The sequence below is a fragment of the Nesoenas mayeri genome (assembly GCF_963082525.1).
Source record: "Nesoenas mayeri genome assembly, chromosome: 6".
In the NCBI taxonomy this organism is placed as follows: domain Eukaryota; kingdom Metazoa; phylum Chordata; class Aves; order Columbiformes; family Columbidae; genus Nesoenas; species Nesoenas mayeri.
This window is the reverse complement of record NC_137545.1, coordinates 8583303-8608591: the sequence shown is the minus strand read 5'-3', so window position 1 is coordinate 8608591 and position 25289 is coordinate 8583303. Positions and strand designations below refer to the sequence as shown.

The 25289-nt window shown below is 54.4% G+C and overlaps 1 protein-coding gene across 1 annotated transcript; it reads left to right on the top strand.

The window, feature by feature from the left end:
- Positions 1 to 13629: 13629 nt before the first annotated feature.
- On the top strand, positions 13630 to 19932 carry FTCD (formimidoyltransferase cyclodeaminase; the record flags this gene model as incomplete). Its single annotated transcript, XM_080346881.1, has 14 exons — positions 13630 to 13683; positions 14460 to 14643; positions 15025 to 15153; positions 15339 to 15427; positions 15678 to 15857; positions 15946 to 16083; positions 16464 to 16595; positions 17259 to 17320; positions 18068 to 18197; positions 18309 to 18470; positions 18912 to 18955; positions 19035 to 19173; positions 19560 to 19655; positions 19846 to 19932. The coding sequence occupies 14 exons, from the start codon at positions 13630 to 13632 to the stop codon at positions 19930 to 19932; spliced, it is 1626 nt and encodes a 541-aa protein (XP_080203007.1).
- Positions 19933 to 25289: the final 5357 nt, after the last annotated feature.

Sequence of the window (25289 nt, the reverse complement as noted above, 5' to 3'; positions counted from 1 at the left end):
GAGCACGTCTCCCCCTGGCCTGACACACGGTGACAAGGCCTCCTGTGGGGGACATGCCAGCCTCAGCGACGCCATGGAGCATCAGCCCACTCGAGGACCTGGCAATTATAGAGAACATGTGGCACCATGGAACTGGATTGTCTGCAGCCTCGGGGCAGCACAGAGCAGCTGCAGCCTGGCTGTCCACAATGGCACCAGCCGGGCTGCGCTCCCTGGCTGCACACAGTGGCCCTGTGTGACAGATGTGCTCAGCCCCCGCAGCCAAACCAGCAGCACTTTGGTCCCAGCTCCAAAGCAGGTAAAGATCTGAGCGGCAGCCAGACCAAGAACTCCTGATAGCAAACCCACAAGGCAGCAATGACACACTGAACACTGAGAACCTGTGGGTGCAGGGAGTCTAATGCAGACCTTTCCCACTGTGTGCACTTTAACTGCGAGTCAACCACTTCATTCTACAAATATGACAGCCTGGGTGAGATATTTGAGCTCTGTCTGCCAGACAAGCGTGGCCTTATGGTGATGGTTTTTACTACTCACAGGTCACTGGATGAGCCCAATTTAAGCTCCATGTCAATCATTTAGCTTAAGCAAATAAATAAATAAAATGAATCACCTAGAATTATAAGGTTGTGAGATTTGTAACACACTGTCTGCTTCATGTTACTTAGTAAGCTGAATTCGCTGAAATCTTAAACTGTAAAGTTCTGCTCATATTTACCAAAAGCAAATACAGACTACACTGAACATCTGTGAGCTCAGGTCTAGTTCACACTTTGCTGGGAAGAACAGAATTGACCAGAGAGAAAATAACAACTTCAAGGCTAACGTGATGACATTATGGACATCTGCAAAATAGGGTCTGTTCTGCACTTTGCTGAGAAGAACAGAATTCATTCAGCCAAAACAGCACCTTCAAGGCTATGAACAACATCTACAGTTAAACAAAACAAAGGCCCATCTGAGATCAGAGGAAAAGATCAAATGAGAAGCAAGAAGACCCCAGACTCAAATATTGCTATTGGACTGAATCACGGTCTGTAAAGATAAAAATCACGGTTTTCTGTGCTTGCTTGGGACCTCTGCGCAGGCACCCAGCTAAAGTCAGCCCTCCTGCTATTCTACCCCATTAAATTATTTATTCCTATGAATTCTGATGCCTGAAAGTTTGCTTTGAGAGTCTTATTATACAGACTTTGGAGCGAAGGGATACCGGGCCTCTGGAGAGAAGGTAAGCAGCATTCGGCTTGGCCTATTTCCCCATGCAGTAAATAATAGAGTGAACCTGCCACTGAGCTCTTTTAAGTTGCACTTTTCTTTGAGTGACCCACACATTTTTCTGCGGTAAGCAGAGCGCTAAATCACTCTCCCATGACACCCTGAGGCACCCCAAGTCTGCCCAGGAAGAACACAAGGAGGATCGGTCCCGGGCCATGTTTCCCCTCGTGCCCTTATCTGCAGGAGGAACCAGGGCTGAGATGGCCACACACCCTGGGTCCATTTCAGAAGTCAAGAAAATGGATCTGACGTGTTCAGTTTTGTGACATTTTCTTAGTTTTGCAGTTACTCCAGAGAAAGTCATGTCTCAAACACAAAGTACGCGCTCCCTGAAATGAGTAGGAGTTGGAAAAACCAGTCCTTGTCTTTCTCCCAAATACCTGCATTTCCAGCAAGAGCTCTTTCCCCTATGGTCTTCATTTGTTTTAAACTCATTCATTACACAAATCTGATTGTTTTTAACCTCTTGACACGTGCCTTTTGTTTCCCCTGTTGGCTTCTCCAGGCAAAGGATTTGTTTCAGCACACAGATCTTCTCACTTTCAGCAACATGGCCTCGCTAAGTTCCCCTGTGCATTTATTTCAAGCATGCATCCATGGATATTCTTCTGGTACACAATGGTCCAATGTGAGCAGAACCTCAAGTACTTAAACTGGGTCACAAGACTGAAAAAAATCAGAAGATCCCAGTAAAAACCAAAAACATCAAACAAACACCCCAAAACAAAACAAACAAAACAAACAAACAAAACAAGCAAAACCACAAAAGCCCAAACCAACCAACCAAACCCCAACAACAACAACACAAAAAAAAAAACAAACCCAAACCAAACCAAAACCAACTAAAAACCAAAAGCTAAACAAGACCGAAAAAAAAAAAAAAAACCCAAAAAAACCCAGTGAAAACCAAAGCACCAAAAAGATATGGAAGATGATTAATGAAGCTCTGATGGGCAGAAGGGTTTAATTCTTAGGTTGTAGGTCCAAGGTGCACCCGTGGCATCATTCTGTTATTCAAGAGTAGTGTAAAATGCAGCAAGGTAAAGCTTAAAATAACTCTCAGCTTTTCCTGCTCACGAAATTGCCATTTAGGAGGCTGTGATGAACCCACAGCCTTACTCCAGCAGGCTGGTGGGTTGCTTCTCTCTGAAGCACATGTCCTCCGATGCACTTTGGAAATGCTGATTTCCTCTTTCCCCTTCCAGAATGATGTTAAAATGAGCTGGGCTTGACCACAGCAAATCCAAAAGGCTTTTTTTGCCCTGGCAGGCAGGGCAGGGAGAGGTCACTGGGGACAATTCAGTGCTATCAACCATGGCTCTGCAAGGCCAAGTCATGCTAAGAACTAAAATGACCCTAAAAAACACCTACAAGGCATGTCTTCAACAGCGATGCTGACACCCCCCAGCTCCGCACATGCATAGTACATGTGCCCTAGTACTTGCTGTGGTTTATTCTGGGGCAGAAAATGCTTGTGCCTTCGTCTGGGCTCTGCTAGTGTGAAATGAAAAGCCTTCTTCAAACTTTTCTTGCCCCTAGAGCCTGATGGCTCATTCCCTCACTTGGGACCATGTCAGCAACTCCTTCTTGCCAATGAGCAGGTGATTCATGTTTAAGTGCAGGTCGGCACTTTGGTGGCTCCCCGGCTGTTTAGCAGCTAACAGGCTCGCAGCAGAGCAAGCTCGTGTCACGCCGCAGCCGGTAATTAAAAATGTCTTGACAATGTCACCCCATCACAAGGAAGCATAGCTGTGAACTTCTGGCTCAGCATATCCAAAGAGCAGGAGGGAAAGGCTCTTGGCCTCGGAAATCAGCTCACTGGGTAAAATTAGTGGTTTGGTATGCATCACCTTCAGGGATGGACTCCAGAGCCCATGATTACTTTGCTTCTAAAAACTGATGTGCCATCAAAACAGAATTCATACCCCAGACATGAGGAATAATAACAAAAAAAGGGCAAAATTCTCTCAGTGGATCCAAAAGCGTAACAATCTGGTCAATGCCAGGGTAGCTCAAGTCCGCATCTCTGCACCTGTAGCACCTGGAGCCAGAGAAATGCCCACCAGCATTTTGCTCCCAGCTGTGCGTGGTCCCCCAGCACCCCTACCCCTGCAGCCCCCCTGTTTTTCTGACATCACTGAGACTGCAGTGTTTATCTACAGATGCACATTTCATGCGTTCAGCCGCATCCCTGAGCTCACCCCAAGTGCACGGGGGAGCTGAACTGATTGCACTTGGATGAAGGTGGAAAGTGATGTGCCCCCCTAAATGCTGCTGAAAAGCTCTCCTGCCTGGTGGCATAAGACCTAAAATGTGCTTTGGCCTTAGGAAGGAAGGTAATTAATGCCTGTAGCCGGAATCATTTCAATCTTACTCAGTATTAAATGGAAGCAAAACATGATAGATGAAAGAGGAAGCTGTTTAATCACCCAGGAGAGCTTTCCAGGAGAAAACTGCTGGTTGCTGAGTAGTTTCAGGCGGAAGGTATGTGCCTGCTCCCCCGGGGGCTGAGGAACCCTATAAAACCCCACACGGCACCCGGTCCCTCCACCAGCTCCCAGCCACCGCCGCCTCTGCTGCCTGGGTAAGTTCAGACGGGCTCCGTCTCCTCCCCACTGAGCTGTTGCTTTCACCGATGCCTTGTGCCCGGTCCTCCGCAAGAGTTCCAGGTTTGTTACCTGCCTCCCTCCCACCTATGGAGGATATTGGGTTGAAGGGTTTATTTCAGCTTCAAAAGGAGGAGTGCGAGGGGTTGCGGGATAAAGGGCTTGTGGGGTCCGTGACCACATAGCTGGGTGCATCCTGCATGGTTTCCCTTGCTGGAGAAAAAGAAAACAGCACATGCCCAGGTTGCAGGGGTTGTGTCCCTGTTTACAGAAGAGCAGCAGAGGTCTCTTATATTTAGGGATGGGATAGCTCAGCTTGTTTTAAGTCCAGCTTGCTCATTTTGTGTTGATTTAAGTGGGTTTTGCTACGACGAGGTGTGTTTTGGTGAGCATTTTGCTTGCTGCAGGCTTGCTGCCAGCTCTCCAGCGCTGCCTTGGAGGGCAGGCAGCGGGCAGGAGTGGGTCTCAGTGCTCTCAGCAGCGGGTGCCTACACAGCTTACCCAGATGTGCAGCACAAACCAAGCTCCTCTCTTGTTCCTGAGCGAGTTACGGGGTGAGGGAAGGGGAAAGCCTTCCTTCGGGGTTTCTAAACCGTCCAAATTCACCCTCAAGCTAGCTCTCTCACACCTCTTATTATGGGAGCTGCTGAATGAGGGCTCAGCAGGGATGGACTGCTCTCTGCCTTGCATTTATCCCCTGGCTCTGGCTTTCAGGTGCACCTCGTCACCGAGCGATGTCCTGCTACGACCTCTGCCTGCCCTCCTCCTGCGGTCCCCGGCCTCTGGCCACCAGCTGCAACCAGCCCTGCTTCCGCCGCTGCGGGGACTCCACCGCCATCATCCAGCCGCCCACCGTCATGGTCACCCTGCCCGGGCCCATCCTCAGCTCCTACCCGCAAAACACGACAGTGGGGTCCACGGCATCGGCGGCGGTGGGGAGCTACCTGCGGTGCTGTGGGGTCCCCGTGTGTTCTGGGGGACCCCGGGGGCTGGGGAAGGCGGGACTGCTGTGCCTGGGCAGTGGGCTGTAGGGGTGTCCCCAGCGGTCACCTTCTCCCGCTAGTGCCAGCAGATCGGCCGCATCAAACGAAGCACAAGAGCAAGGCTGGGAAAGAGGACTAAGGAAATGCCCGTGGGTTTCCCAGCTGTGGGGGGCACCCGCAGCCCTCCCAGGAGGAAGGGACCCATGTGAGCTTGTCAGACATGACCGTGCCTCTGTATACCTTTCTCTCGCTAAGCCTTACTTTATGTTTCCATGTAGGTGTCACACCCTGCAGTGTCGCACAGTATTTGCTACTGGCTGGGCGAAAATGCTTATAGCAGGCTGTAGACAGAAAACGATAGTCATGGGGCAGTGGGGCAGAGGAACAACTTGTAGGGATTGACTAGTCCTGGAGTGGGGTTTATCCATTTATTTACCGAGCACTGGAAATGCACTTCTCTTACTCTGATCTGGTTTATTCTCTTTCTCCTCATTAAAGTCATGCTACGTCATAGCCTGAGTCTTCTGGTGTTCCTTGTGCCTCTGGTCTGGGGGGGTAACCTGCTCTGGAGGCAGCTTGTTGCTGGAGGGGAGGCTTCTTTGTTGTCTGAAATGTGAGTTTCTGCTGCTTAGCTCTGCACTGGGCTGAAGTAACTGTGTGGTTTTCTCTGACCAGCCTGAAGGCAACTTTCTCAGCCCAGAAACCTCTCCTGCTGTCCCACAGCAGGCGCCTGCTTAGGGAGGAGTTCCCACAGGAGCAGACTTGCTGCCTGTTCCCTCGACGAGGTGGGAACACAAAGGTTTGACATTTCAAACCAGCATTTACTCTGCATTTTGCAGTAATTTTTTGGGGTGACCTGAGGAGGATGAATATGGAGTCAGGGAAAAAAGGCAGAAGCAGGCTTCTTGGGAGGTGTTCTTTTGGATGGTCATTCTATGCCCAACTCAGCCAATGTTTTCTGGGTGATGGTAAAGAGTAAAAAACTCCTACGATACACCAGGGCAAAACCAGACCTCAAGCATTAGGCTCTTTATTCTTACTCTTTACAACAGCATGTGGCAAAAGAGGCCTTATACACATACGTATGTACTGACTGAAACCTAGATAGCCCAGATGCAGGTGAGGCATGTGATGTGTCTGAATCTGGCTGTACCTCTTAACGAAGTGGCAGAAATGTTTTGTTCTGTGCTGCTGCATGCGTGCATTGGCACGCATACATACAGGCACAGCTGCAACATTTGCCTCGAGTGAGTCTTGCGAATAATATGAGCTGTATATACCCATGTCTCTGTACTAGCTCAGAACGACGGCTCAGGGAATGGCATCCCACCCTGTATGTGGGTGCACCTTGTCCTGCAGCCCATGTCCACAGCATCCTTGGCCTCATCACAGAAAGAGGGGTGCCCGTGATGCGAAAAACCGTACAGGGTTACCCAGGTTTCCTCTGGACACAGATATTTCGGAACCAAAGTTTGCTAAGCCTGGTGACTGAGCACTGATTGATCAGAGGTGTCATGGGGAGAGGCATCCCTACTTTTCTTATAGACTCCAAGTGTGATGGACACTCAGGCCTGTGGTAATGCCATCAGGAAAGATATATGAATATAATAATAGAGACATGAAGAAGGAACTGTAATTTCCCTGGAAGAAAAGACTATAATTTCCCTATGTGCTCCAGATGCAGAGGCAAGAGCAACAGCTGGACCGTCACTCAGCATGGAGCTTTGCTGTGTTGCTGAGTGGAGAGACCTGCAGGTCCTGTGCTGGTGAGCTGGTCATTAGAGAAGGACCAGGATAATCCTATCCCTGCCCCCAGCTACAGCACAGTGAGCTCCATACTGAGTTTTTCCCAAAGACTTGGATCAAAGACTTTAGTTGAACATGTTAGACAATTGGACAAGTTTTACAGGGAGGGGATGCAGGCATTCTTGGAAAAATATGTCAGCCATTGAATAAAGCCTCTTTTTAAGATGTCATGTATCATCAAGCAGAACCTTTTCAGCTGATGGAAGGAGGAATAAGAGTCTTCCATGAGTGTTGTTTAAATCTCCTTTCATATTTTAAGCATTTTTATAGTGTGACAATATGCTTAAAACTTATGAGGTTGTAATGAGGCATTATGCTGAGCTTGAAAGCATGTTGGTCATCAAAAGCCTTAACCAAGCTCAACTGGTTTTATTGCTCAGGAGATCTTCACAGAGGTGCTCCTAATTTGGAGAAAATTTATGTGGCAATTGCTCAGCAGTCAGAACACCAGAGAACGAGGGCTGTGGTTTCACATCCCTGTTCCAAGGACTGCTCAGATACTCCAGAAATCGTCTGCAGAGATAGTGTGCAAAATTCTCCTGAACACTGCAATGAGGAAAAGCACTGGATTTCCAGCAAAAAATTTGTCAGAAAGCTGTAGGCTTCTGGGGTTTGTGCAACTGTCTTTAACCAGTCTGCTGTGTATGACAGTCTAGGACGTAGCAGGGGGAAAGAATAATGATATTTTAATGTGGCTTTTCACTGAATGACTCCACTAGTGAGGCTATACAGATTTATTTTATCTTTTTTTTTTCCCCTGAAGATCCAGTGTCTCAAAGGAGACTAAAATCCACACAGGTCCTTGATTTGACTTGAAAATTGTGATGCTGAGTGCAGACAGTCGGGGAAGCGAGGCCCCGCAGGGCTCCCTGTCCTAAGGGACCTGGCACCCTGTCTCCCACGGGTGCTGTGACTCCCGGCTGGGAGCCATGCTGTCTTGGCTCCCAGAGCTCAAGAGCTGTCCCAAATTCACTCCAACCATGTATCCCCCCCAGCCAGCACTTGCCCAGGGCAGGACCCCACAGACCTGCTGCTCAGGCCCTAAAATACAGGTTCCTGCCAAGACAGAGCAGCCAAAGGCCCTGGTGAGAAACAGGGAACTGCATACCAAGGCTGAAAGGAAAAATAATCCTTAGTGGGTGGAAGGTGCACATGGGGGAAATAGCTGGGTCCTGGGATTTGGCCCCAGTGTTGGCTGCTTGTGGCTTTCAAAAGCAGCAACAGGTCTCACAAAAGCCTGGAGCTTAGCCCAAAAGCAACCCTTTGGCCATACCTGCATCATGTCTTCTGCTCACCTCCCATCTTTCCTCACCTGATCATGTATTCAGAGGAAACCTTCTCCTTGCTGTCCCTCAGCATCTCCCTGTAGCAGTCATTGCTTCCAGGAGACCCAAAAATTGTGGTGACTCACAGCAGTGGGACAGGATGAAGAAACAGATCCACCCACCGTGCCTTTTCTGGGTTGCAAAAGGTGTATCCCACCCCAGCACCTGGCGCCAAGCTGAGGGCAACACCAGGAGGGTGAGATGGCCTCATCAGGCAGCGTCCCTCATCCTCCTCCCCGGGCAAGGACTCCTGGCCAGAGTGCTTGGGGACACGTGTGCTGGAGCCAGGTGGAGAGACAGAGCCCATGGAGCTGGCACCCTGCAGGCATGGCAGACAGAGATGGGACCTATTTGCCAACAGAAAAAAACCTCCTTCCTTGCCCACCAAAGCCATGCAATGCAATTTCCCACTGAAGCAGAGAAGACACCTGGTCTTAGGTATTAGGAAGCAGGGAGAAAGTGGTTACATGGCCAGGATAAGGGAGAGGACAGAGTACCACTGAGAGGACATTCTACCATGGACTGACCACAGGGTGAAGGCTCACTATGGTTTTTTGGATGCCATGCAAGGGCCTGGTGCCAGCCTGTGGAGCCAGACAGGAGATGGCTCCGGCAAGGGCTCCGTTTCTTGCCCAGGGCTGGAAATCCCATAAATCAGGAAAATAACAGGCCACCCACACGTGTGAATCACGGGGGAAGAAGCACGGAAATCAAAAGGCTCTGGCATCCCAGTCTGGCCCTCCTGGTTCTGCCCGTGGGAGTGGGGCTCAGAAGGCTTGCACCCCCGCCAGCCCGCAGCCCTGTTGGCTCCACCAGCACCAGACTCACCCTGAGCCCAAATCATCAGCAGACACCGCTCCCAGCTATCCTGCACCCCTTCTCCTCCAAGCTTCTCCCCTGGGGAGGGCAGCCCTTGGGAAGAGACAGGGATGAGTGCAATGAAAGCAGAGCCCAAATCTCAACGGTTTGCAAGGTCCTCGGGGTGAAATACTTGTGGATTTGATTTTCAAACTCAAGAACATTCAATTAAATGTTCCAAGGCTGTTAATTTGCTGAGAATCAGGTGTCTGAACATTTCCCAAAGAGGAGGAGGGTGGTCTGGTTATTGCTATATAAGGTGGTGTTAGAACTGGATGCATGTGGCTTAAGGAACTGGCAGCGGTGGTGGGTTATGTGACCTGGAAACTGGGGGTGCAGTGCTCCCCCTGCCCACTCTCCCGTGATTTGCAGGGCAGGGGAGAGGAGCGATGCCTACCTGTGGCTGATCCTTCCTACTGATTCCACTGTCAGCTCACAGTTTGGACGTGACCCAGGGAGGGCACCCTTGCTCTGGCACAGCCTGCAATGAGATGTAACCAGCATCAGAGGCTCACTGCAGGTGGGCTGGCTAAAAATCAGCTCTTTGCCCAGTTCCCAGCCCTGCGTGGAGGGGGATCCCCACCAGCTGGGGCTCCCACAGAAGCTCTGCTTCCCACCCCAAGGGCACAGTTACAAGTATCCCTTCCCTCATGGACTGCATCCAGAAAAAAATCCCCCTGGTCTGCCCCAGAACTGTCCTCCCAGTCCTGGCACCCAAGGGAGCTCCAGTGCCAGCACCCTGCTGACCCACATTGTTGTCAAAAAGGGAGGTATTTCTGAGTAACCTGGCACTCGCAGGGCCTGTCCCTTGTCCCACAGCCACCCGTGGGGTGGGGGAGAGGGAGAACATAAGCCCTGGGACCACATGAAATGGGTCTCTAAGAGGCAGTGATGGGAGATGGGGCCACCCAAGAGCCATCACCCATGGCCACAGGTGGCTGGAGCACAGGGACACAGGGCAGGGATGGGTGTTCCACCTTGGCTCGTTGGTCTAGGGGTATGATTCTCGCTTCGGGTGCGAGAGGTCCCGGGTTCAACTCCCGGACGAGCCCTCCTTTTGGACACCCATCTTCCCTGGTGGGGCTGTGGCATGGACCCAGGGATGATGAGGCAGCAGTGACCTGGCACAATGCAGTCAATGCCATGTCCTGGCTGGGCAAATCCCCATGGGTGGGATTGGACCCCCAAGAGCCAAGAGGGAGGTGGTTCTGCTCCAGGGGGATGTAGCTCAGCGGGAGAGCGCTTGCTTCGCATGTAAGAGGCCCTGGGTTCAACCCCCAGCATCTCCATGATTTTTGCACCCTGAAAATTCAATGGGGCTACAAGGTGGTAAAAATGACTGAAAAGGCTGGTGCTGAGTAAGAAATATCCCCTTTCTTGCTGAATGGGACATTCCCAAGCTGATCTCACACCAGGGTTTCTCCTCATTGCTCCCTTGGAAATGTCAGGGGCACTTTATTTTCCCAGCTATCTGGTTCTGCCCCTGGCAGAGCTGTCCGGAGGGGAAGGGGTCATAGCAGGACCCCACTCTCCTGTCTCCCACTGCCCCAACAGCCCCAGCCACGAGGGGATGAGCCCAGGCCGTGGCTGAGCTGAGTCTCTGCCCACAGGGCAGCAGCTCGCTCCCAGCAGGGGCAGAACTGTCCCAGCAGAGAGGATGTGGCTGAGGAGTTAAGGCCACTTGTCCATGCCCTGTCCCCACAGGGGCTGTCCCCAGTGGTGGGCCCCAAAAGGAGGGCTCGTCCGGGAGTTGAACCCGGGACCTCTCGCACCCTAAGCGAGAATCATACCCCTAGACCAACGAGCCGAGGTGCACAGCTGCCCGGGCACCCCCAGCCTGTGCCGGGCACTGGGGTGCTGGGGGGCAGCGCTGCCCAGGGGCCCCGCTGCTGTGGGCACCACTTTTTGGGGACGGGCTCTGTCGCCAGCTCCTGGGGAGCAGAGCAGGACTGAGGGGTGTGTGGGGATGCACTGGCCATCCCACAGACTGTCCCGCTTCCCAGGACAACGGAGCAGTCAGGAGGATGAGGTCAGATGTTGGAGTATCAGGGCAAAGGGAACCAGGGGTGCACAGGGAGCCCTGCAATGCCCTTCCAGGGGCTGTGATGGCCCTGGAGCAGGAGGGGCACTGGCTCCTCCAAGGTTCTCCAGGTTTTGTGGCTCCGGAGAGGTAAGAAAGTAGCGTTTTCTCGGGATTCTGAGTGGCTCCCACACATCACCCTATGCCACATCCTCATGGAGGGACAGGACAGAAGCCTGGGGCAGCTGCCCCCCTCCAGTACTGGACATAGGTTGGCTTGTGTGGTGCCCAGGGCCATGGGGGACAGGATCTGCACCAGGTCACAGCTGTGCACCCCGGCTCGTTGGTCTAGGGGTATGATTCTCGCTTAGGGTGCGAGAGGTCCCGGGTTCAACTCCCGGACGAGCCCTCCTTTTGGGGATCCCCTGCCAGCCACAGCCACTATGGAGACCAGCACAGATGGGGTGATGCTGCTTCGCACAGGGTGGGGGTACACGTGGCCTCGGCCGCTCCTACCAACACCAAGATTTGCTCTGAGCCCCCTGGCATTTCTCCACAGTCTGCAGGTGCTGCAAATTAGCCCCGGGCCAGCCATGCCCACAGGCAACCCCAGGACTTTTCGGTGGGGCCAGGGGCTCTGCCAGCTCTGCAGCCGGCAGGGAGGGGGCTCTGGGGAGGTAAAAGGCTATGGAGATGCTGGGGGTTGAACCCAGGGCCTCTTACATGCAAAGCAAGCACTCTCCCGCTGAGCTACATCCCCTCTGCATGGGCAGTGTTGAGGACCCTGAGCCAGTGACCTCACCCTGCATCTCTGTCCCACTGCCCACCACTCACCCTGCTCTGTCCCCAGGGCCCTGATGCTAGAAACAGACCCTTGAGGCACACGGTGCTCTGCAGTTCCCAGCCCTGCCTTCAGCTGCCCTTTCCCACTCACCCTTTCCTCCATCTGTCCCCCTGCCCACACACCCTGCGGTACCTCCCTGTCAGCTCCTGGGGGTTCATCTGCCAACGGGGATGTGCCCAGCCCGGACGGGACACTGACCCCAGTGCTGGGCACCGCTGCCCTCATCATGCTCTGGTTCTGCCATGGTCCCACATGCCACTGGAGAAAGTGGGGCCCCAAAAGGAGGGCTCGTCCGGGATTTGAACCCGGGACCTCTCGCACCCAAAGCGAGAATCATACCCCTAGACCAACGAGCCGTGGTGCTGCACCCCATTGCACCCCCAGTGTCTGTGCCTCACACACGTTTGGGAGTTTGGGAAGGCAGCTGAGGCTGTCTGTATCCCTTGGCACACTCTGGGGACAGGGAGGTCCCTCTTGCCATCCTGGGTCCACGGAGTCAGCAGCTGGAGGTGACAGCAGGGTGTTTGTGCCCAGCATTTCCATTTCCCACTATCTCTGGGAGTTTTCCTCCTCAAAACCATCTCCCTGGTCCTTTCAGTGGTTGAAATGGCTGGTGCTTTGCAGCAACATCTGCCCACCTTCTTCCTCCCTGGCACATCCCCCAAAGCCAATGTCCCCCTCTGACCTGACTTTCTTATCACTCCCAGAAAATCCCTGTTGCTGCTGCTTTCCCCAGCCACACGGAGCTACTGAACCTGGGGTTTGGGGTTTTGCAGGTGCTTGGTGTCCCTCAGGTGCCCCAGGCTGCCAAAAGAGCCAGGATGGGGTGAGGGTGGCTCTGAAGCAGACCGGGGGCATGGTCTTGTGCACCCAGACCCTGGGTGAGGGGCTGCCTGAAGCTGTGCCAGGGTGGCAGACAAGCTGGTGCCATCACCTTTCCTGCAGGGTATGTCACCCTGTCCACGCTCTGTCCCCATAGTGGCTGTGGCTGGCAGCGGATCCCCAAAAGGAGGGCTCGTCCGGGAGTTGAACCCGGGACCTCTCGCACCCTAAGCGAGAATCATACCCCTAGACCAACGAGCCGGGGTGCACAGCTGCCCGGGCACCCCCAGCCTGTGCCGGGCACTGGGGTGTTGGGGGGCAGCGCTGCCCAGGGACCCCGCTGCTGTGGGCACCACTTTTTGGGGATAGGTCCTGTTGCCAGCCCCTGGGGAGCAGAGCGGGGCTGAGGGGTATGTGGGGATGCACCGGCCACCCCAAAGACTTTCCCGCTTCTCAGAGCAACAGGGCACCCAAGGGATATCAGGGGATGCCTGGGGTTGGGGGCAGGTGTCCCCCCAGGTGGTTTGGGCTGAGGCTGTGATGGCCGAGGGGTGAAGGCGTTGGACTCGAAATCCAATAGGGTTTCCCTGCGCAGGTTCGAATCCTGCTCACAGCGAGAGATTTTACCTGCTTTCCTAGTACCAATGCTGGGGGTCCTGGCGAGCAGCTCTCCTCACATCATCACGTAGTGCTGGTGGTCCTGTCGCTGAGCAGGCTCTCCCATCCAGGAGCCAAGGTATGGTGCTGGGTACAGCAGATGCTTTTCTTCATGTGGCATCACTTTCTCCTAGCAATTAATTAACCCTGGTGAGTAATTAGTGTTGAAGTCTGGCCCTGGGAAGCATGAGGTGTCCTTGTGCCCAGATCTGCTCCAGGCACTGAATGGCCAGTACCACATTGTTTACCCAAGACCCTTTCTGTCTTCTGACCACAGATCGATGCAGTTAATGAGAAACCCTGGCTCAGGGAAGAGGCAGTGGGCTGGGTTCTGGTAGGTTTTAGCTCTGCAGTTGGATAGGACAGAGCAGGCAACCCACGGTGTGCAAGGAGCTGAGTACAGGGCTGCAGGGTGCACACAGACCCAGGGACCATGGCCAAGCTGGTGGAGTGCGTTCCCAACTTCTCGGAGGGAAATAACAAGGAGGTGAGGGACTGTGTGGAGGGGTGGGTGATGCCAAGGTGCAGATGGCTGGACTGCCCCAGCGAAGCAGCTGTGCAGGCAGCACCTGCTGCCAGATTCTGCCTTGCCTCCTTTAAAGCGCTTTGTACCTTTACCTGCCTGGCTAATGCTGAAAATGCTGCAAGGCAGCCCCTGCTCCCTTCTGGCACACTGGTGAGAAGTGGGGGCTCAGCCTTCCCCCTCCCCACTGCCTGCAGGTTGCTGTAGCACCAGGGCTTAGCTTGGGGTGGTCTGGCATATCCCCTTAGAGAAATATCACTTGCAGTGGTTGTGCCAAAACCTGCCAGCCAGGTTAATGGAATCTGTGCTGGGCATCAGTCCCAGGTTGAACTTTGGCCCTGCTGGGGCCAGAGGGGTGCAGCAAACCTGAAATTGCCATAAAACCATTGCTTCCCCCAGGGAACAGGCTTTGCAGAGCCCAATCTGTTCTGAAGCTATTTGTTCTGGAGCTCTCTGATGTGCAGCAGCAGCTGGACATCTCTTCCCCACCATAGCGGATCTAGGGTTCACTGGGAGCCAGGGGTGTCCCAAACCCCCTGCATAGGAATGGGGTGCTTGTGCCTTTGGATCCTGCATCCTCTGCAGCATAGGGCTGCATCCTCACTGACCACAGGTCATCCTCCAACCCAGTGCCAGTGGGAAGGGTAAAACTGAGAAAAGTTGTCCCCTACCTTGCAGCGCTGGGGTTGTGGCAGCATCCTGCTGGCTCAGCCTCATTGCCCCGCTCCGCTGCCTGCCAGGTGATCGATGCGCTGGGACAGGCCATCTCCCGGACACCGGGCTGCGTGCTGCTGGATGTGGACGCTGGCGCCTCCACCAACCGCACCGTCTACACCTTCGTGGGGTCCCCTGAGGCTGTCGTCGAAGGGGCCCTGAGCGCAGCCCGTGTGGCTGGGCAGCTCATTGACATGAGCCGGCACACGGGTGAGCTTGGGGGCAGCGCAGGAGCTTGTCTGGCACAGAATATCCCTCATCTGCCCTGTGTGGTTGGCTGTGGGTGAGCTTTGCACGGCTAGGCCTAACATCAGCTGCCAGTGGCCAAGCATGGCGTGTCACTGCACCCACAGCAAGCAGCACTGTTGGCATGGGTGGTGGTGGGACCGTGCAAAGCTCTTGTGCTCACCCTTCTAATCCAGAAAGGCTGAATCCCTCATATCCCTGGGCTGGAGTAGATGTCACTGCTGCAAACACAACTTTCCTTGTGCAGCAGTGCCCAGCCTGCAAAAGAGGCTGGAAAAGGGCTGTCCTTCCTCCTTGTCTGCTTGCTGTTCCCAGTTCCCATCCTCATATCTGCCCCATTACCAGGCGAACATCCCCGCATGGGGGCCCTGGATGTCTGCCCCTTCGTGCCGGTGATGAATGTCAGCATGGAGGAATGTGTCACCTGCGCCAACAACTTTGGGCAGCGCTTGGCAGCCGAGCTGGGGGTGCCTGGTGAGTGCGGGCCAGGAACCTCTGCCCCTCCTGTCCCACTTCACACACTTTCCATTGCAGTTGTGCACCTTTTGCAGAAGGTTAACTGAATGGGGTTTGCTTCCAAATGGGCAAAACCAGACCCTGCTAGACAAGGCTCTGCCAGCCCCTGCCTGGTGGTGCTCAGCCCTGGCTCTGTCTTGCAGTTTACCTGTACGGAGAGGCAGCGCGGGAGGAGAGCAGGAAAGCTCTGCCCACCATCCGTGCTGGGGAGTACGAGGCCCTCCCTGAGAAGGTGAGCCTGGCAGCACCCAGCTGGGTGGCAGGGGCCAGGCAGAGCCAAGCCAGACCTCCCCAGCTTTGGGAAGGGTGCCAGGAGCTGGCATAGTCCCCTCACACTGAGAAGAGCTGATGAAACGCTTTGGGCGCTGCTGAACATGGAGCGGGTAGTGGAAGACAGTGGTTGGGGAGGGAGATGACATCACCAGGAGGGTGGCTCATGCTGCTTTGGCAACGCCAGCCCACATGCTCCTCCTTCTCCCCAGCTTGCCAAACCAGAGTGGGCTCCCGATTTTGGGCCCTCAACCTTTGTGCCCCAGTGGGGGGCCACAGTGACAGGCGCCCGGACCTTCCTTATTGCATACAACGTCAACCTGCTGTGCACCAAGGAGCAGGCTCACCGCATTGCCCTCAACATCCGCGAGCAGGGTCGCGGTGCCGACCAGGTACCCCCATCCTGCCAGTGCCCTGGGAGCAGACCTGCTTGTCCCCGTGCCTCCCGGGCCATGCCTTGACCGTGGCAGTTCTCAGCAGCCTGGGCGACTGAAGAGAGTGCAAGGCATCGGCTGGTATTTGGAAGAAGAGAATATAGCTCAGGTTTCGACGAACCTGCTGGACTTTGAGACCACGCCACTCCATGCCGTCTATGAGGAGGTCTGCCGAGATGCAGAGGTGGGTGGCATGGGGCAACCTGCCATGGTTGTTTCAATGGTGGCTTCCCAGAGGATGTCTCCCTCCAAGCTTTTCTTCCCATCTCTGGGTCAGGCTCTGCTTTATCTCACTCTCAGCTCAGCCAAACTGGGCAGTGTGCTGAATGGCACAAAAAGCCCAAAAGCTCAAGAACTTGCTGCTAGCCCCCAGCTCTTCCAGTGAAGGCTTTTCCATAAGCTCCCCAGGTCCTAGAAAGGGATGAGGACCAGCAGGCTGGGGTGATAGTGGTGCAGAATAGATGGCTTTGGGGACACTCATATGTTAGGTTAATATTTGAACTCCGTGATCCTCCGTGGTCTTTTCCAACAAAAATTATTCTATGTTTCTGATGTCCTTTGCAGGCACTGAAGCTCCCTGTGGTTGGGTCCCAGCTGGTGGGGCTTGTCCCCAAGAAGGCCATGCTGGACACAGCTGAATTTTACATCAAGAAGGAAAAACTCTTCATCCTGGAGGAGGAACAGAAGATCAGGCTGGTAATGTGGCTCCTCCTGGTACCAAGATAAGGTGGGGTGAGAAAGACAGAGCCCTCTGCCCCCTCCCCCCGCCAGCCTCCCAGAGTGGCACTGAGCAGAGATTTGGGACCGCATAAGCCCCCTGGTGTGACACTTATCTCCAGGGATGGTGCTTGGCAAGCTGTGAGGGCACAGCTAGTGGGACAAGTCGCTTTGTTGTCCTGAGGATGTCGAGATGCTCAGGGAGCAGACACCCCCTCCCAGAGCATGGGCAGCAGCTGCCCGCTTGCCTGCGTGGAGGCCAGGAAGGGAAAGAGATCTCACCAGAACTCAAGGAGAGCGAGTGGCTTCATGGGAAACTGCCCCAGGACCAGCATAAGCTGGAAACAAGGAGACAGACTCTGCTTTTCAGCTGCAGGAGGGAGGGACTTTTCTGCCCTATGGGGAACAGGCTAGATAAGAGCAAGCTAATTATTTATCCAGTTTCCAGTTGTGTGTAGGCGGCCACACACCGACCCTAGGTCTAGGATGGGATGGGCTGGTGACACAGGTTGTTCTTACCCTGGGTGGTGGCCCTAGCAGCAGTGTCTTAGGGTGGGATCACCATGGTTAATTAACAGCAGGGAATAAGGATGCAACAGAACTTACTGCGATGGGCTGACGTGGCGGTGCTGATCTTTGCAGGTGGTCAGCCGGCTGGGCCTGGACTCCCTGTCTCCATTTCACCCCCGGGAGCGCATCATCGAGTAGGGACCCCCATCCTGCTTCTCCTCATGGTGTCCATCCCTGCCGGGATGGAGGGATCCTACTGCCTGCATCTTGCACTCAGCTTGTTTAGGGAGTCATGCCTGCACCCATCTCCTCCTCACACCCAGGGGACATCTCTGCTGGGTGTTGGGCAGGCACAGGGTGGTCCCTGTTCTCAAATGCTGATGGTTGTGAACATGGGGCAGGGGGACTCCAGGTCACTTGAGCAGGCAGCAGGGACAGGTTTTGTGGCCAAAGTTGAACATGCATGTGCTAAATCCTCCAGCCCCTCCTTAGCCCAAATTTCTCTGGCTTACATGTTGACCTCCAAGTACAGACTCTGTGCCGCAGCACTTAGTGTAAAACGCACGTCTGCAGAGGGAGAGGAAATCTCCCACCCATGCTGAGGTGAAATCAGGACATGTGCTTTAAGTCCTTGTCGTTCCCCAGGGACATGGCTGCAGGCGTGTTTCTGTCCCACCAAATGCCATCTGCATGATCCCACCCTGTCTAATGCAGAGCAAGCCCCCACACCACTGGGACACCTGCTCCCCATCTGTCCCCATCGGGCTCCTTGTCCTCTCCCTCACCCTCCTGCTGGGTTTTTTGAGCTAGCACCCTTCCCAACCAGCTGCAGAGCCAAGGGATGGATGAAAACCAGTTGGAGAGGGCAGTGCTGGGTGAGAAGTGGTGGTGGATGTCCTTGCACCTGGGGCGCTCTGATCCACGGGGCCGCTGTGCCGCAGGTACCTGGTGCAGGCAGGAGAGGCGGACGGGGGGCTGGTGGCCAAGCCGCTGGGTGCCTTTGTGCGAGCAGTTGGTGGAAGATCAGCAGCACCGGGAGGAGGCTCTGTGTCTGCAGCCGCAGCTGCCCTGGTATGTGCCCCACACCAGGACGGGGTCCTTGCCTACCTAGGGGGGTCCTCTGTGGTCCTCCAAGGGGATCCGGGTCCTGCTGGAGGATTTACCTCTGTGCCCTCGTCGCAGGGAGCAGCGCTGGGCTGCATGGTGGGGCTGATGAGCTATGGGAAGCGGCAGTTTGAGGAGCTGGACCCCATCATGAGGAAGCTGATCCCCCCCTTCCACCAGGCCATGGACGAGTTGGTGGCGATGGTGGATGCTGACTCCCGTGCCTTCAGCAGCTACATGGTGAGGTCCCACTGGTGGCAGACATCTTGTGGGGAAGTGGGGGCTTTTCCAGCTGAGAGGGGGCTGGCATTGCTCTGCCCCAGCATCCTTAGGAACAGGGCTGTGGCCTTGGTCCAAACCAGGGCCGGGGAAAGGGACATCGTCACCGAATGGAGGTTTACAAGAGCATGGGAACTATGTGGTCTGCCCTGGCCCCTGATGCGAGGCATGTGGCGTCTTGGTGCAAATGGCAGCAGATTTGAGGGCAGTAGAACACTGGCACAGGTTGATGCCCCATCCCTGGAAACATTCAAGGTCAGGTTGGACAGGGTTCTGAGCAACATGATCTAGCTGAACATGTCCTTGCTCATTGCAGGGGGATAGGACTAGATGACTTTTGAAGGTCCCTTCCAACCCAAACTACTTGATGGTTCTATAAAATCTGGTTTTCTTTGCCTACAGGAAGCTATGAAGCTGCCAAAGGGCACCCCTGAAGAGCAGGAGAGGTGAGCTAGGCTGGTGGTGACGTGCAGCCTGGGGGACCACGGTCACCCTGTGCTCACTCTGGGGCTGTCCCACCCTCAGACGCACGGCTGCCATGCAACAGGGGCTGAAAACAGCTGTGAGGGTGCCCTGTGCCCTGGCAGAGAAGGTGAGTGGGCTCTGGCCTGCTCTGAAGGACCTGGCACGCCACTGCAACCTGGCCTGCAAATCTGACATCCAGGTACAGCCCTGAGCTCAGGTGCTGCCCCAGCTGGGGCTTTGCAGGCTGCCAGGCTCACCGCTTGTCCCTGCAAGGTGTCCCATCGTGCCCTGGCTTCTGGGATGCATCTCTCCAGCCGCGCTTCCCAAATTGTCCAGTGGTTTCCACTCACTAACTTTTGGCAGCTTGCAACCCTTGCAGGAGAGTAGACCTCTACCAGCAATTCCACCTGTGTGGCAGTTCCCACTGCTGGAGCCACATTCTGAAAGCACCGTGCTGGAAAGCGTTGCATGCCGCTGGTTCACAGGGAGTGGGAGTCCTGCAGTGTGAGGTTCTGCCCTGCTGCAGGACCCATGTGGTGATGCTCTAGTTCAGCAGGAGAGCTTCTTGCAAGCCTCTTGTCCTAGGTGGGAGCCAAAATGCTGGAAGCGGCTGTGTTCGGAGCTTACTTCAACGTCATGATCAACCTAAAAGACATAAAGGATGAGAAGTTCAAGCTTGCGGTAAGCAGGGGCCGTGTATATGCCCTGGACATGATGATGAGTATGAGATGGGATAGAGATGAAGCCTCTGTGACTCCTCGTGCCCAGACATCCACTCCCTTTGCCACCAGTGGGATGCGTGGGGTGGTCAGTGGATGGCTCTTCTGTCCTGTTGAGTGGCAAAAGATGCACCTTCTCTCTCTCCATGCAGATGTCACAGAAGATCTCAGGGCTGCTGGAGGAGGCAAAGCAAGACTCGGCGCTCGTGCTGGCACTGCTGGAGAAGCGGGTGGCCTGAGAGGGGCTCGGAAACGGCCCAGATGCTCTGCAGCAGCAAATACAGCTGGGAAACACACTGAACCCTGCCTGGGCTACTTTGGTATTCACATCGGGAGAGCTGCTCTGCTCAGGCAGATCCTGGCATCATGTCCCCTGCTGGCCTTTCCCTGCCAAGGGTGATTTTTGCTGTCTTGGGCTCGGACCCCAGTCTTCATCCCCAAATCCTTGGAGCAGAGGAGCTGGCTGGGCTGGCAGTGCTTGGGTCATACGAGTCCCAACAGAGAGGACATCAGGGACCCCATGGCACTGCCCAGGAGGAGACCCCAGTGCATGTGCACCTCCTGGCCCTGCACACCCCTGTATGTTTCCGTGCTCAGAAAACTCCCCGGGACACCTCCCTGCCCACAGGGCTGGGGCATGACCTGGCACAGTCCCTTTCTGCAAGGTGCCTTTTTGATGCTGCATGACAAGACCAGCCTGGCATATTGCTCACTGAACTGGGAAGGGAGTGCTGCCAAACACAGGGCAGCACCGGTGTGTTAGCGGGAAGATAGAGATAGGATGGGAGAATGTCTGTCTCCTCCTCATTGACCCCTCCAAGAGGAAGATCTGAGTATCAGGGCATCCAGCCCTACCTCCTGTCACTGTTGAACAGGTCTGATGACAGATATTGCCTTCTCCACCCACGTACCACGGCAGCACCCTGAGCACTGCCACAGGGAGCCATTAGCTGGATGCTGAGCCCCGCTGTCCCACAGCAGTGCCTGCAGGAGGGCAGCCCCCCTGGCACCCTGCCCCATGCTGGGTTCACGGAGGGGACGCCTGACTCACCTCATCACCTGACACCGGGAGGGGAAAAACACCACCCTTCATTCCCTGTTTTTATCAGCCCTGTGAGACCTTTGTACCAGCTGGGAGCGGTGTGTTGACGTTTCCCGTGTGCCCATGGTGACGGTGCTGGGAGCGGTGCGGCTGGTTCCACCTCTTGGCAGTGTCACCCCTGCCCGCTGCACCCCTCCTCACCCGGGGCCGGGCTCTATTTAACGGGTGCCTGCCACCCTGAGAGAGCCGTGTCAAGGACAGTGAGCAGGGATGTGGAACCCCAACTCAGGTGAGGAGCTGTGGGGCCAGGTAGGGCTGCGGGTACCACACAGCCATTGGGGCTTGGAGAGGGGCTCAGTGCAACTGCCACGGGCACCTGGGGGGATGCCCTGCGTACTAAAGGGGAGTGGGGCATCATTTTTGAGGAGGGGATAGACTGGGAGGGTGGGCAGGTACACCAGGTCCCTGCATTGCCTTGTCCAAGGAGAGCTCTGCTCTGCTCCCTAACAGTTCCCTCTTCTTCCTAGGTGCACCTGGAGGGGTGCCACCACCACAAGTCCAAATTTGCCCACCTGCTGCTCCAGGATGTCCTTGTCCCAGTGCACCAGCAGGTCCCTACCCTGGCTACCCTCCTGTGCCACCTAGCGCCCCTGGAGCCTGTCCCCCAGGACACCCAGGTGGCTATCCCTGTGGCCCCGCTCCACCTGGCCCCTGCCCGCCGGGGCATCACCCCCATGGGCCCCCCCCGCCGGGGCATCACCCCCATGGGCCCCCCCCGCCGGGGCATCATCCCCATGGGCCCCCCCCGCCGGGGCATCACTCCCCAGGCCACCACCATCATGGGCATCACTCCCATGGGCACCCCCATCCGGGACCACCGGGGTGCTCACCATGCCCCCCTGGCTGCCATGAGAAGCACCACAAGAAGGACAAGAAGAAACACAAGAAGCAGCACCATGGAGGCAAGGTAAGAACAAGGTTGCAGTGGACCCTTCCGAATCTCTGCTGCGGTCCTCCGGACCACCCCCCACATGCCACAGCATCCCACCTGGGCAGCTGGGGGTCCCCTCGGCCACCCTGCAGAGCAGACTGCCAGCACCCCAGTGGCTTTTGTTAGACTCCTGTTTGGTTAACAAACAGGCAAGCATGAATCATTTCAAGCGAGCCTTTTGAAGCGTGACCCCTGAAATTCTTGAAGCCATTTGCACCAGTGACACAGCCCAGGGTGCACCAGGTGGTGTGTTAAATCCCAGGACTTTGTCCTACTCACCCAAGAGCAAGTCACACCTCTGTAAAGGACACAGGCTCCGTGCCCTGCAGCTGATGAGCAGTTCAGTTCCCACCTAACAAACAAACAAAACAGCAGAACAGAAAACCAAAGAACCCCTCCACAGAAAAACAATCAAACAAACAAACAAACAAAACAAAAAAGGGAAAAGCGATTTCCTGTGCCAAGAGCAGATGCTGCAGAAAGCGCCATTCCAGGGACAGGTGTCCTCCAAGAGCAGGTCTGAGTGAGGAGCTGCTAAACAAAACGGCAGTTGCACCATGGGAGGTAGGAGCATTTCCCAAACAGAGCAAACCGCCAGCTCCTCTCACTTGTAATGGCTGTGTGATGATCTGCCTTGATGTTTGCCCTCGCTGGGAGGGAGCAGGACCCTTCTGGAGTTTGCTTAACTGGCCAGGATAAGCTTGCAAAATATTAATGTAAAAAAAAAAAAAAACCAGCCCTCTCACGATATGCTCATAATTATATTCTCCAAGCAGAAAAATAATGGCTCCAAACTCTAAACCGTGGTTTGTAACAACATTGCAACAAACATTGCGGTGATGTTATTAGTAGCTGTTTTACGTTCAAGTCAATGTGTCCCGGCCAGGGTTTGCTGTCTGCAGTTGTGGTGCTGCGCTGACTCTCATACAGGCTCACCCTCCGCATGACCCCTGGGGCTTAATTACCGGCTAATTGCCAGCTGGCAATCCAGCCAGCCTGCAAACCTGAGGGCACCCCTTTTGCGGGGTGCAAAGGTACCTTGGGAGAGGTGGGTCTGCAGCCACCGCTGCTGCAGGCTCAACCTGCACCCACCCCAGGATCACTAACATGCATCAGAAATGGTGTGAAAGATGCTTGTTTCTGTGCTACCTTAAAGTTGTGTTGTCTCCTCCAGCACTCCAGCAGCAGCTCCAGCAGCAGTTCTGACTCAGACTGAAGATGACATCTCCCACCTGCACAGCGGTGAAGTGATGAGACATAAAACTGGACGCCCCACAGGAAACACTTGCATGATGCTCCTCTCCTTTCCCCTTCCTCTTAGAGCAGCATTTTACCTGCTGAGTGATTTTCTTGTTTTTAGCCTGTAAATTCTCTCCCCTGTCTTTTGGAAGAGCCTGCTGAAATCCATCCCTGAGGCTGCAGGTAGCCGCGCAGGGAATATCATGTGCTGGTTTGCAGTCAGCTGCTGTCTGTGTGTTATTTCTCCTGTGCAATGATGCTGGCTTCTAACGTGGATCACATCACTCATAGAGGTCCTTAAATTTCATGTGAACTTTCCCAGTTGCAGAGGAGGGGCTGGCTGGGGAATGCCATAGCTTTCCCTTGCTAAGCTGTACACCTTGGCATCCTCCATGCCAGGGTAATGTAAGGAACATTTAGTGAGGAACTGTTGTTTTTACATAGCTGAGGACCTGGTCCCTGACCCCAGCAGGGGGGAAGGACTGAGACACATCGGACTATGAATTCTTAATGTAATACACAGTCTTCCCAGAATATGTACTGACACCTGTATACATACTGATACCTGTATTCATAAGTTAATTTAGGGGGAAGTGTAGCTAAAGTACCAGGAATCCATGTCTTAAATAGATTGATAAGGGGAAGGGTATTGTATGCATTGGGATAGTCTGTAAACCCTGAAGTACCCAACCAATGGGGAACAGGGGAGGGAAATTGCGGCCGGGATTTTGGGGAGATATAAGCAGGGGCTTTTTGCCCTATTAGGTGTGCCTGCCTTTAGGTAGAACACCTGGTCTTGCAAAATCGTTATTAAAATATGCTTTGCTGAGAGATCCTGCCTGAACGTATTATATTTGCAAAAGAATTGTTTCCTACAGTAACAATTAACAAGAAAAAGTAGTGAGCTCTCCTGAAGCCCCTGGGCCATAGAACTGTGGCACGCTGGGAAAGGTGAAGGGCTTGGCAATGCTTTCACCACAGCCATTTTAACACTAGACTGCTTTTGCTGTTTAATTTTGTTTTGTCATGGCTCAAAAGGCCCCTTCCCAGCCCCGTTATCATGAAGGCTTTGATGCCAGCCGGTGTGACTGGCTGCTGGACCCAGTGGCACAAACACGAGCAGCTCACTGTGGCAGCGGGAATCTCCAGAAGAGGCGGCACAGCCCATCTTACCCAGATTTGCCACCAGCACAGCCTTGTTCTGTGCATGCTGGGGCAGCGGGGTTTCACTCCAGTGGCTCCTCTCTGGATGCAGTTGTGCTTTGTCCTGTGGCCCTCAAAACTACCCATCAGCTCTCCTTATCAACAGAGGGAACAGAATAGAATCATAGCATCACTTCAGTTGGAAGAGACCCTCAGGATCATCGAGTCCAACCATAACCTAACTAGCAATAAGCTACATCCCTAAGAACCTTGTCTAAATGCCTTTTAAAGCCCTCCAGGGATGGTGACTCCACTACTTCCCTGGGCAGCCTGTTCCAATGCCTGACAACCCTTTCCATGAAGAATTTTTTCCTAATATCCAATCTAAACCTCCCCTGGCACAATTCGAGGACATTTTTTCTTGTCCTATCACTTGCTACCTGGGAGAAAAACATGTGGCAGTGACGCTGCAGTACATGTGGCCACAGGTCCCCACCACCCTGCTCTTCACTGCAGCTCCTCTGCACCCTGCTTCTGGGGTCTCCCATGGACAACCCAGGTCCTGCCCAGCCTCTCCTCCCCATCCCACCTCCACCACCATGCACATGAACTTACAGAAACATTCCCATCCTTGGAGGGTTCCCCTGCTCCATCATTCTTGGATGCCAGAGTGGGCTGAAGAAAGCTTGGGTAAGCCAGACTCAGGTACAATTCCATCTTCATGATGGGGAAAGGTGCAATCCCCTCAAAGAGGGGCACCTGAGCTCTTCCCACCCGTGAACAGGTGAAGAAGATGAAGCAGGTGAAGAATGAAGACACAGTCTCTGTTGTGCTGAGGGATCATGGTCTGAATGGGCACTGTGTGGGTACCAGGGCCAGGGGTGAGAGCTGGAGAAGCCCCATAAGCATCTTGTGGTCCCTTAGGTCCTCAGTAGTGCCCTGTGACCTCAGTGCTGCAGGGACACCTGGCCTTGTGCTCCAGCATTTGTGAGGAGAGGCAGAACACAAACTTATCTGGGCTTATCAGCTTAGCACCAAGAGAATCAGCTGCTCATTAAATATAATTTGAAAAAAAAAAAAAAAGAGACAAACTACAGAATAAAGAGGCTTTTTCAAAATAGGGTGAAAAGAGTTTGTTTATTTTTGCAGACTGCACAATTCAAGTCCAAATCTAGGCATCG